This window comes from Manihot esculenta, chromosome 3 (genome assembly GCF_001659605.2).
Source record: "Manihot esculenta cultivar AM560-2 chromosome 3, M.esculenta_v8, whole genome shotgun sequence".
Taxonomy (NCBI): Eukaryota; Viridiplantae; Streptophyta; class Magnoliopsida; order Malpighiales; family Euphorbiaceae; genus Manihot; species Manihot esculenta.
The window spans coordinates 10,740,113-10,753,901 of NC_035163.2; the positions used below are offsets into that span (position 1 = coordinate 10,740,113).

Below are 13,789 nucleotides of genomic sequence, written 5' to 3' on the forward strand. Positions count from 1 at the left end.
TAATGTCAAGACTCGGTTTGTTCTGAAATGGGTGAGTTTTGATGAAGATCCGGTCACTACAGTCGTATAGGCCTTCATTTTTACAGGTGAAACTGTATATTAATTTATCATATCTTTTTCACATGATTCTATTTTATAATAACAGTTTATTATCTACTTTTAAGATTACAGTTTATTACCTACTTTAAATAATTATCGTGTAATATCAATTTTAATTAAAAAATATACAACGATGCATCATAAGTTAATGAAAAAGTAGTGTTAGAAAAAGTGCGTTGCTTCGAAGGTCTCTAATTTTATTAAATTTAAATAATATTTTATTTTTTTAAATTATATCAATGTATATTAAAATAATTATTTGTGAAAAAACTTATTCATAAAATTTAATTTATGTTCAAAAACATTTTTATAATTAAACTTTAAGAATTTTACTAATGATTACCACATGTAGCATATATTTTTTTACTTAATTATCTTTATATATATATATATGTAATAATTTAAAATTAATATAAATATTATAATAATCAATTATGTTAGAATTTAAAATGAAATGTTATATGTTTTATGGAGAAATTTTCAGTAGACTTGACATTGAATTGTGTCTGCTGTTTTTTTTTCATTGACTCATTTATTTATATATTGAAATTATTTTGATTTATAGTAAATTGAATTTAAATAAGTATCATTATATTTTATATATTTATCCCATATAAAGATATATTAATTATTTAAATTTATTTTGTTGTGGTTAAAATAAAATTATATTATCATTTACGAAAAATAATAATAAGATTTACTAGTAATTTAAAAAAAAAAAAAAGATTTACTAGTCGCAATGTGCGGATTATGCCCCTAGATTCAATCTAACATACATTGTTGCGTTCGATAAAACTAACTTCCAAATAAACAACGACCTCGCGTTCCGGCATAAAATTTAAAATTAAATGTTCTGTATATGTCACTTCTGACCAAGCACACATTGAAGATCCAGCAAGAATTCCGAAGAGAAGGAAACGAGCTTCAGTGATGGAGTCACCATTCAAACCAGATATACTGAGAGACAAGGTGGCTTTGTTGACCGGTGGTGGGTCAGGAATTGGATATGAGATTGCTCTTCAATTGGGTAAACATGGAGCCTTGATTGCCATCATGGGTCGGCGCAAACACGTTCTTGATTCTGCTGTTGCTTCTCTTCACATCCTGGGAATCCCTGTACTTTCGCTTTCTTTCATTTCTTTGCCTTTCTCACTCAAAATATCTGCTATGGTCTTGGTTGACTGGGTTATTTTGTCTCCTTTCTGCGGTTGTTATATATCCTAGCGTATGTTTGTGTAACATTTGTAACCTGTTTGGTTGCCGACAATTGATGATTTCTTCTGCTTCTTTATAATTGTTATTGTGATTATTATTATTATTATTATACATTTTACTACAGTCCTTAGTGAAGTTCAAGAACCGTACTCAGATCATATGAGATAAATGAATGCTTCCTGATTAATCAAGACCATTCTTTTTGGTTGATGAAATAGAAATGTCACACATGTTCTTTTTCCATACTGTGGTTTTTCTGACAATGGTCAAATCCGTAAGCTTACAGTTCAAGTGACTCGAGTACAACTTTACCATCTTGTGGTTTTTTTATTAATAGGAATTATCTGTTTGTTTTAGATAATTGCATTAAGGAAATCACACCCCATGTTTCGAATCAAGAAATTTGCGAGAATTCAATTTAAGGATTTCTCTCACTCTCTCTTTTCTTTTTCTCAGGAATCCAATTCTTTCTAATTTAAAATAAAAATTCATTTAAGAAGAAATAGATTTCATGCATGATTGTGATTGTGATTGTGTAAGAAGTCATTTGAATTGTTTTCTTGCAAATGATTAGTTCTAAACAAGGCTACTATCAATAAATTTTTTACATTCTCTCCAACAGAAAAGGGGGAAATGCAGAAGATATCATAAGTCATGGTACTGTTACTTTTAATGTTGCTACTGATGTTGTTTGGAAGGTTCTTCAACTCAATTTAACGAGACCTTAACCCTACAACACTTGTAGGACTAGCTAGATGATCCTTTTTCTAGACTGTACCCTTGTTTTGGTTAATTGTCTTATGTGGAGAGCTCTTCAAATCATGAACAGACAAGGATGGTTGCTGTATGTCATTTGATCAGCGAGCAAGAATCAATGTTTAAAATCATGGATTTTACAGTACTTTGAATTATGAAACAGCCAGATATAGAAATAATGTGGCTAGTCAAGAATGTTAACACCCTTTATTCTTCCTATAAAGTTTATGGTTATAATAATTATGTATGTGTTTTATGTCCTATGTCATTCATGCAACACTTGATGTTCCTTTTCTTTTTCATTGCTATGTGTGTGAATGTGCATATCATGATTCAAGTGAGAGTAAGTGTTGTTTAAAGATTTAAACCCAACTATCTTTACTACACGAGGATAGTAATGTTAGTACACCAATTTGGACTGCTATCTGAAATTCTCATAAACTGTTATATTTGGGTTTTGTTTAATAAATAATTAAATTAGTTTCTGAATTTGATTTTAAAACTTGAATCAAATTTTTGCTTATATTGCAGGCTATAGGACTTGTGGGAGATGTTCGCAGGAGAGATGATGCGGTTAAAACTCTAGAATCAACTGTTAGACATTTTGGCAGGCTTGACATTCTTGTAAATGCTGCAGCTGGGAATTTCCTAGTTGCACCTGAGGATTTATCTCCTAATGGCTTTCGAACAGGTAGTATATTCATAAGCATTAATCAATTTAAGGTTGGAAGGACTACTTGATAACTGATTTAACCTCCTTGTGGAGTTGGATTTAATTTTCATTGCTTTAGAAGCTAGAATGAGTATTAAGTGAGTCCGTAATATTTGTACATGAAAACAAATGGTTGATGGAAAAATCTTCAAAAGTTTGTCATCTAACTTTTATTTTCTTAAACCCTGAAGTTCTTTTTGTTCAGTCCCTGAGTATAGAACATTGCCAGTTTAATGTTTGCACTACAAAGCATAATTATCCACTCTGAAACCTAGAAAGAAAAATGGAACCAACTCAAACATAAATTATACAAGTAAAGATGGTCCATACTTAACAAGGGGGAAGTTTATACTTCTCTCTCGGTTAATATGTCTGGGTAACACCACAGTTTGTCCCCTGTTCCCACTGCACAAATAGGGAATGCCAACGATGTTTGATGTTGGTAAATTTGACTTCTTGGCGGTGTGTAAATGACAGAATTCAAATGTTGACTAATGGATAAAAGCTTATTATTCTTTCAGTGAGCTTTCATCATAGTTATGTAGATTTATCACCTATCTAAATCACATGAGATTACAGTCCCTCCATTTTGCATTATCCTCACAGTTCCAGCCCACATAACGGTCTAGAGGAACAGAATTGAACATCAAGATTTTATTGTTTATGCAGTACTGGATATAGACTCTGTTGGCACTTTTACAATGTGTCATGAGGCCCTTAAGTATCTTAAGAAGGGGGGCCAAGGGAAGGACCCAGCTACTGGGGGAACAATAATAAATATAAGCGCAACTTTGCATTATACAGCTACTTGGTATCAAATCCATGTATCTGCTGCCAAGGTTTGTTTATTGGCTCCACGTGTTAAATTTGTGTTTTCAACTGTATTGTGTTTCTATAAAATGTTGTCACTGGATAGGCAGCAGTCGATAGCATTACAAGAAGCTTGGCTTTGGAGTGGGGCACAGATTATGATATTAGAGTCAATGGGATTGCACCAGGGCCTATTGGAGATACTGCTGGTTTTAGTAAACTTGCACCTGATGAGATTTTGAGAGAAGCTAAAGAGAAGATGCCTCTTGATAGATTGGGGGAGAAATGGGATATAGCTATGGCTGCTGTGTATCTCACATCTGATGCAGGTTAGTTTTCATTTATTCTTTTCTTCTGAGTTTGTGTTGAATTTCCACAGTCCCTTAAATGTCTCTTTTTATTTTATGTACTCATTAATTTACTTGCTAACAATGTACATATTGGTTTATCACCTGTGCATGTTAGGTCAAGTTTCCTTGCATTTGTGGAAAGAAAGACTTCAGGTGTTTTAATGTCTTGATACAATATCCCACATACACATAGTAGTGTGTTGGAATGTTTTGGTAGATAATTTTTTTAGGTGTATGTAGTCACCTCAATGCCAGCCTTTTCTAATTCTAGAATCCTCAACCTGCTGATCACTATTTGATCTTTTAGAACCTAGTTATGGCCGATTGATGGTGTTAGAGCTGAAGAACAAATTTCTTTTATAATTTACTTTACCACCAGCTTGGTGTGTCCTGGCATAAAGAATGTGGTCATCCGAAATATCAAAAAGGATAGATAGTTAGTGAATATACACATTGGTCTTCCTGTTTCAGAATTGCAATTTTGGCCCCTTTAGTTTGTCGATTGAAACCTTTGATGAAAAAGAAAGAGAGAGCTTGAGAGAAAATGTTTGATTATTCCCACCAAGCCAATTGGGGTATATATACTACTTACAAGAGTACATACTAGGTAAGAAAATAAATTAATTCCCTAATTATAGTCTAATCATATCCTAATCATATCACACATTCATATCCCTAATTATCACTACAAATTTAGGCTATTTACAGAAATAATCTCAACATACAAAAATAATCTCAACACTCCCCTCAAGCTGGAGCGTACATATCATATGCTCCAAACTTGTTACAAATATACTCTATTCGTGATCCTCGAAGTGATTTTGTGAACACATCAGCTAGCTGATCATTTGAGTTGACAAAGCTAGTAGAAATGCATTCGGACTCCATCTTTTGCCTAATAAAATGGCAATCCACCTCTATATGCTTCGTCCTCTCATGAAAAACTGGATTTGATGCAATATGGAGGGCAGCTTGATTATCACATATCAACTTCATTTTACCAGTATCGCTATATTTCAATTCCTGAAGGAGTTGCCTCAACCAAATGAGTTCGCATGTTGCTAAAGCCATAGCTCGATATTCTGCTTCTGCACTTGATCTTGCAACCACACTTTGTTTTTTACTTTTCCAGGATATAAGATTCCCTCCAATCATAATACAATATCCTGAAGTAGATCGTCTATCTGAAGAGAAACCTGTCCAATCTGCATCAGAATAGCCAACAATTTGTGAGTGACCCTTGTCCTCATAGAGTAGTCCTTGTCCTGGAGCTCATTTGACATATCTAAGAATGTGAATGACTGCATCCCAGTGACTACTGTATGGATTTTGAAGAAATTGACTAACCACACTTACAGCAAAAAAAATATCTGATCGAGTGATAGTGAAATAATTGAGCTTGCCGACCAATCTTCTGTATCTAGCAGGATCTTTAAGTGGCTCCCCCTGTTCAGGAACCAGTTTGACATTTGGATCCATGGGAGTATCCACATGTCTACAGTCTAGCATGCCTGTTTCTTCCAATATGTCCAAAGCATATTTTCGTTAAGAAATTGTGATACATGTTTTAGACTGTGCCACTTCAATCCCCAAGAAATATTTCAGTTTTCCAAGGTCTTTAGTTTGAAAATGACTGAACAAACGTTACTTAAGCTGAGAGATTCCATCATGATCATTTCCTGTAATGACAATATCATCAACATAGACCACCAAGTAAATGCATCTATCGCCATTATGTCGAAAAAATACGGAATGATCATAATCACTTCGAGACATTCCAAACTGTTGAACTACAGTGCTGAATCGTCCGAACCATACTCTTGGAGACTGTTTTAGACCATACAATGAGCATCGAAGACGACATACTAAGCCTGACTCCCCCTGAGCAACAAACCCAAGAGGTTGCTCCATATAGACTTCTTTGGCGAGTTCTCCATGAAGAAAGACATTTTTAATGTTTAGTTGATGAAGGGCCCAGTGATTAATTGCAGGCAGTGAGATAAGGAGGCGAACAGAAGCTATTTTGGCTACTGGAGAGAAAGTATTACCTTAGTCAAGCCCAAAAATCTGTGTGTAACCTTTACCGTAGTCCACTTGCGCATTGTGTTGGAGCTGCTGCATAATAATAAGTTACAGGTGAACATTAAGAAGTGCTCAATAGGAAAAATAACAATAGAATATCTCAGCCATGTTATCTCAGCAAAAAGGGTGGAAATGGATCCATCTAAGATTTTTTCTATCCTATGATGGCTTCAGCAAGTCAGTTCAAGCAATACGGGAATTTCTTGGGTTAACAAGGTATTATTGCAAGTTTATTTAGCACTACAATCATACAGCTGAACTGCAGTGATGTGAATGGAATATCCCAAATGATTGATTTCAAAGTGGCAGTACTTAACCCAAAGAGAAACAGATTTCTTGACTCTGATACCATGTAATTTTCTAAATTTTCTTTGTATATTTCTTTGAAAAGATACAGTATTTATATACAAGATATCCTTCAATCATGCATTCTAACTTAGGAAAGTATCCTTATGATTATGCTAATATTTATTACATAATTGATTTACTATAATAGAGACACATAATCATAAGAGAAAAAGAAAACTAGAGTGTTTAATGCAAGACCTAATTCATTTTTTTTGAACAATTGATTTATTTAGATCATTAATAGGATCAAGGATTAGAGATAATTCACCAGATGAAGAAGAGAAAGATTCTTGACACTGGGTAAGCTATACATTGGCATTTTTTATTTTTTTGTTTTGTCTCTTCTTAAGTATCTCTTTAAATTTGGTTATCTGAATGCTCAATTATCTCTCCTTGATTAATGGTAGTCTCCTCCTGTACAGTAGTCTTCCCCTAAGTAAGATTCTCTACAATCACAGAACTAGAAACCATCTCTTCTCTCTCATTGCTCTCTCCCTGAAGAGGTGATTGGATATTACTGAAGAAAGATTCAGTTTCTCTAAACATAATATCCATACTAACAAAATATTTTTTAGATAGAGGTGGTAACACTTACAACCCTTATGTGAGGGATGATACCCAACAAACACACATTTAAGAGTTTTCAGATCTAGTTTCCTGGCTATCCTAGAATGAACAGAAATGTACATACAAACACTTTTGGTGGAATAATATAAATATTTTTTCTTATAGCACCTCTAAAGGGCTTTTAAAGGTAAGAGTTTTGTGAGACATTTTATTAATGAGATAAGCTGCGGCTAAGACTGTATCTCTCCAATAGGTTTTTCAAAGATTCATGGAGAAAAGAAGAAATTGGCTACTTTCCATAGGTGTCTATTTTTCTTTTCAGTAATACTATTCCGGGCATTAGCATAAAGACAATTAGTTTGTTGTAATATTCCATTAGATTGCCTAGAAACCACTAGCTATGTACTTTGTGCCATTATCGATTCTTAAAACTTTTATTTTAGCACAAATTTAGTACAAATCATTTTATGAAATGATTGAAAGGAAGAAAACGCTTCACTCTTTGTCTTTATCAAATAAACTCAAGTCATTCGAGTCAAGCAATCAATAAAAATAACAAATCAACGAGTACCAAATAGTGAGACATTCTGAGTAGATCCCCAAACATCGAAATGGATAGTCATAAAAAGATCGTACTCCTATTATTATTCGAAGGATAAGAGTTTCTTGTATACTTAGCATATTCACAAACATCACTAAAGCAAAAAACCAAATCAAGTCTTGGAAAATATGCAAGGATAAAATTTTTCTAAAGCATAAAAGGATGAATATCCTAACCATCTGTGTCATTGTATGATTTCCTGGTTGACATCCGTATTTTCTCAAAAGAGAGCTTGAGATGAATTAGAATTAGAACTCTGTTCCAACATATACAAGCCATCGTGCAGTTTAGCATTGTCAATTCTCTTTTCGATTTAAAAGTCCTAAATAACACAACAGTCAGGAAAAATTTCAATTTTACAGTTAAGAATTTTGATAAAAGCATTAACAAATAAAAGATTAATAAGAAAATATTGAACATGAAGAATAAAGGACAACTAATATTTGGAACACAATCAACAAAACCGGTTTCAGAGATGGGAGTGAAAAAACATTCAGCTATTTTGACAGTATCCTTATTTAGACATGGAAAGCAATTAATTCTGCTTTTAGAGGAGCTTGTCATGTGTCTATTTGCACTAGAATCAATAATCTATGAAATAGTATCAAGAGATTATTTTGACAGTATCTTTATTTAGACATGGAAGGCAATTAATTCCACTTTTAGAGAAGCTTGTCATGTGTCTATTTGCACTAGAATCAATAATCTATGGAACAGTATCAAGAGATGAAATAAAACCATTATTAGGGGCACTTATATTACCTCCACAAGTCACTTTCTTATCTGCCATGGTAGGGTTAGAAAACAGTAACGAAGCAAACAGAATAATTGAAAAAGGTTGTCCAACTAAAAGAAACATCCAATCAATACCCAACTCAGCAAGAACAAGTAGAAATAGGACAAAAAGGAAGACCAAAAGAAACATTGATGACTGGTCGTGAAAAAGTTCATTGCAAACAGTGTCACGCTCTGACAGAAGGTGGAGCGTGAGACACATGCATCGGCAGAAGGTCACTAGATTCCGTGTAACAGCCGGAGAGGGGCCGTGAGTGTGCTGGAAGTGGCAGTGTTAAAGAAAAACAAGCCTAGGTAGGAGAGTACCAAATTTGGTTGTCTGATTTTTTGAAAATTCAAAATTGAATTATAACCAAATTATGTATATACTCTGATACTATGAAGAATTTTGAAAGGAATTTTCAGATTCTATTCTAATTGAATTAATCTTTATAAATTTGGGTATTTATACACAAAGAATCACACCTAATTAGAAATATTTACAATAAAGGCAAAGAATAAAATCTCTACAATTAATTCTAATTAAAATCCATGAAATCTTCCTAAAGAGCGGCTGTGATATGCTTAATGCTTAATTTATGACAGAATCATGTTGGTCAACCACATGCATTCAAATTAAACAATAGTCCTCCTATATAATCAAAACTTTAACTCAAGGACACTACAACCTTTGCATGCATTTTAATCTCCAAAGCAACATGCATTCACAGATTGCAACATAAAACAATAAGTCTTTTAAGGTACGAACTTATCTCTAAGCAATTTGCCACAAAAAAGAGATTGGAGAGGAGAAGAAATGATTTTGAAGAAAACCCTAATTTTGAAGCCAAGTTTCAAATCTTCAAAAACAAGATAAACAATTAAGAAATTTGCTTGATTTAAGCTTGAAAATGCAAAAGAATTTGAATGAGAAGGGAAACTCCAACTCTGCCAGGAAGAGAAGGAGATTTCTCTCAAATTCAGGTTTAAAGATCTTATAGAGGTGGGTTGGAAAAGCCATTTTTGGCGGCCTAAGGTACTTTAAAAAAAAAAAAAAAAAACAAAGAAAACTTAAAATTCGTTTATGACAAAGACTCATTTTTTACCCTTTTTTTAAATTTTTGGTTTTGAGTTTTCGGATTTCAATGGAGATTTTGTCGGAAACTCGAGTTTCCGATATTGGAAATTAGGCAGGTATTACATCTTGAATGGCTGTCTTGAATCTTATTTGAGATGCTCAGCCAGGCAGAGTATTAGTATAACACCAGTTTTCACAGTGCCACTGGAACCACACCTTTGAGATAGTTTATGGCCGAAAGCCACCTATTATACAAAAATATTTGTCTAGAGAAAGAAGAGCTAAAGCAGTGGCCCAAAATTTGTGTGATCGGGATTCAATTCTCAGCCACCTTCAGTTCAATCTCCAAAGGGCGCAACAATTGATGATCAAATATGCGAATCGCCATAAACGAGATATCATTTCTTAAACTCTATCATCACAGACAGCTTTCAGTTGCCTCTCGCCCCTATCCTAAGTTGGTTGTACGCTATTATGGTCCCTTTGAAGTAGCAGGGAGAATCGGGGAAGTTATAAATTGAAACTGCTGTCTTCTTCACTATACATCCACTCTTCTATGTATTGCTACTTAAAAGAGCAGTGGGAAACCATCCTGTTATGCAAGATTTACCTATTAGTTTGGATGTGAATGAAGGGCCTCTTACAGAACCAGAATGGATTCTTCAATGCCAGACTATTCAATGCCAAAACCAGTCTGTTAGTCAGTTGCTAGTCAAGTGGAAAGGGCAAGCTATGGAGGAGGCTACCTGGATTGATGAATTAGACTTAGAAGGCCAATTTCCAGAATTCAACTTTAAGGACAAGGTTACATCTTAGGCGGGTGGTAATGATAGAGAAAGGCTTGGCCCAAGACCATTAAGTGTATATACCAGAAGAGCCAAGAGAGCAAAGGCCAGGAATTTAACCGTTGAAAGGAATGTTGCAACTAAATAGAGACAAAGAAGAAGGAATACTACATGGTAGGAGTTAGTTGTGACAACCAAGGGTTATAGTACTATATGATGATTAACTAATAATGGGGAGAGCATGATATTGTGTGTATTCTGAATAGGGGCAGATTTCTTTGCACGGGATTTATTCCTGGGGCTGTATCTACTCATGAGTAGCATTATTTTCTTTCTTTTTCTTTGTTCTTGTATTGAGGAAACCTTGTTCTTTGAATAGATATTATCCATATACAGATATTTTCTTCGTCGAATCCATCTCTTCTTATTATATTGTTACTTGGTTCCTTTCTCTACCAATTTTCAACTCAAGCATTTGTTTGAATGATGGATATGTGTGTGTCAAGCATACTAGTAAACGAGTGTTATAATTCCTTATGTGGGTTTTTGTTAATATTTTATGACAATTGTCTTGAGATGGAAGAAATTGGTTTAAGAACTTATTGCCTGCTAAATGTTTGTGTGGTAGTCAAGTAGATATTTACATTGTTTCATGAGTAGACAAAACATATAGAAATTGACTGTTTATGAAAGATCTAACAGAAGATAATTTCAACGTGGACATGTCAAAATTGGAGAACAACCAGGAGATATTTTAATTAAAGCTCTAAACATATATGTAACGAGTTGGACATAATTAACATCTTTGCTCCAACTTGAAGGGGAGTGTTATAAAAACTCAATATGTATAAGATGGATGCTTGATTGTAGGCTTAGGCTTAATAGTTTGATTTTAGACTTAATCTTGGAGATTAGTATTCCTTTTTTAGTTAGGGCTCTCATATATAAATTTGTACTGTTCTTTTATACAATATACACAGAAATTAAAACTTCCACAATGCCTAAATAAAGTATGGGCCACATTGTGGCATGTCACTCCTCAAATGTCTATAATTGATGAAAAGTTTTGAGCCTCTCCCTTTGAGGCATATTAAGTTTTCTAGCACTACAATGGAATCGCTATCTAGCTGCCAAAGTGTATTGACGAGCATCATTGTGTAAACGAACTACTCTCATCTTATCTCTAATAGAGTGATTTAAACCAGCAAGGTAGCCAAAAGTAATTTGTTTGTTGTTTTTATAAACAAACTCGAATTAGTAAGTTATTAAATTTTGCAAGTGTACTCCTCAATGACGTATTATTTTCCTTTTGACAATGGCACTTCTCCTATAATTTCATTTTATAATCAACAGTCAAAAATTGCTTCCGTACTTGAGTTTTTATGTGTTCCCAATTGCTGGTTTTTGGGCTTGCCTTGTCATGCATATTGCTCTTCCACAATTGAAATGCAATACCCTTCGTCTTAAGTTTTACAAATAGCATCTTTCTATTTTCAGAGCCATGTTTCTGTTCAAAGTAATTCTCCAAACTAGCTTAAAATCAGCTAATTCAGTCTTCACTCCTCCATTCAATTCAAGAGCGTGTTGTAACCACTCTTCAAATCCAGCTCGTACAGCTTGATCTACAGGTCCAGCTTCATGAAAAGAGTTCAAGTTTCTCAAATTCCTCTTCAATCTCAATATCATCTTAAATCTCAAGTTGTTTGTGGTTGCGTTAACACCCATCGAGGCTTTCACAAGTTCCTAAAACTAACAAGGCTTGTACAACACTGGTCAAGTCCAAGTAATCTCCACATTTCAGCCAACTTTGTTTGTCGGTGCTGATTGCTTCTACCTCAACCTCTTCCTATACCAAAAATAGCTCAAGTAAAACTTGAAAAAGAGAAAATAATCATGGAGTAATTTAGGATCTTTTGCACTCTAACACCACTTGAAACAGACATACATTTAGGGTAATTAGAGCTAGAATAGGATGATTGTGGTTGGAACAATACAAAGTTATTAGATTTAAAGAAACCTTGGAAATATAATTCTGAATTAAACAATATAATACAATAGATGAATTGACTACTATTCTTCTGTTTATACTATTTAGGATAAGTCCTAACCTTAGGCTTCCCCCCAAAAAAATCCTAATTTAATTTTTATTCTCCTACATCAATTATTTTAAAAATTGTTTATGCAAATTAAAGTTAAAGGACAACTGCAGTGAACAAATTTAGATTTAAGCTGACCTGTAAACTGATTATAGCAGTTCACAAGGATCTTATTGATATATCAAAGTTCAAGAATTTTTACGATACAAATTAAAGTTAATGGAGTTGCTGCTGATACAACTGCCTAAATTGAGGGATGTGATTGAAATTAACCATGCCAAGGTTACAATAAAAATGCCAATTGGCTATAATAGATTTTATCGTAGTGAGGTCCTTCTGCCTTTATTACTTAGTTTCGGAGCTTGGTACTTGTTGTGTTGATCTCCAATCACTTGAAAATTTACGGAGCTACTGCAAGATTACAACCGGCTAGAGCTAGTACGAACTTTGCACTGCCGTGGTAGGGCACGTACTCTGTTTATAGGATTGCCTCATTGTGACGTTTTCCTATTGCTTTGAGTTGTAAACCCTTGAAATAAAATCACTAAGGAACTTTTCAATTTAATGAAATGGGCCAAAGAGAATCCTCCGTTGGTGAAATCGGCTGAATTTTATTAGCAGAGAGCTTTCTTGGTTTGTGTGTAAATATTCTGTGACATGGTGCATTTGCACACCAATATGAGATGTCTTGAAACTTGAACTGATTTGCTAAGTATAATGAAATCAGCAAAGGATCTTCTCGCCCTCTATGAATTGGTGGAGCTTTCAAGTGCCCCTCTCTTATTGCTTCTTGCCCTCTAGTTTTGTTTTTTTTTTTAATATATATTTCAATTCTTCTTCTACCTAGGAAAATATGTGAATGGAACAACGTTGGTCGTCGATGGAGGGGATTGGCTTCATAAACCTCGCCATCTGCCAAAAGATGCAGTGAAGCAACTGTCGCGAGCGGTGGAAAAAAGGTCTAGAGATGCACCAGTTGGGATTCCAAAGAGCAAGCTGTGAATATATCACTGATAGTGAAGGTCTATGAAGTGGTTTACTTGCATGAGGATTCAACATTTTGTTAAAATTACATCAGATTCTGGGTCAAAGATAATTGTGTCTGAATCAAGAGAGTTCAGCATTTACAAAATGAAACTGAACTTGGAAAATATAATTTACAGAACTAGTTACTAGCTGTAAACTCATGCATTATCAACTTTAGTTTCTTGCTTGCATAATCTCTCCCAGAGTTACCCAACGGAGGATGGACATACAATAGCAGAAAGAAGTTTGAAGGATCATAATTGGAATAAATGTCAGGAGCATAAATGAAGTAAATCTTATATTTGCCCCAAGTTGAGGCAATGTCTAATTATATATATATTTTGCTAAATTTATCCAAATCTAATTAGCCTTTTTTTTTTCCTAAAATGATTAAAATAATAATTTTTAAATTTTAATAATAAAATAATAATTTCTTTTATTTTTCTTATATTACTTGTAACAGTAAATAATTTTTCTATATATTGAAACA

At 33.9% G+C, this 13,789-nt stretch overlaps 1 protein-coding gene across 1 annotated transcript; it reads left to right on the top strand.

Annotated features, from left to right (window-relative positions):
- Window positions 1-882: 882 nt before the first annotated feature.
- Window positions 883-13,556, top strand: LOC110608081 (peroxisomal 2,4-dienoyl-CoA reductase [(3E)-enoyl-CoA-producing]). Its single transcript, XM_043954977.1, has 5 exons — window positions 883-1,215; window positions 2,602-2,761; window positions 3,452-3,621; window positions 3,699-3,921; window positions 13,121-13,556. The coding sequence occupies exons 1-5, from the start codon at window positions 1,030-1,032 to the stop codon at window positions 13,273-13,275; spliced, it is 894 nt and encodes a 297-aa protein (XP_043810912.1). The 5' UTR covers window positions 883-1,029; the 3' UTR covers window positions 13,276-13,556.
- The last annotated feature ends 233 nt before the right edge of the window (window positions 13,557-13,789 follow it).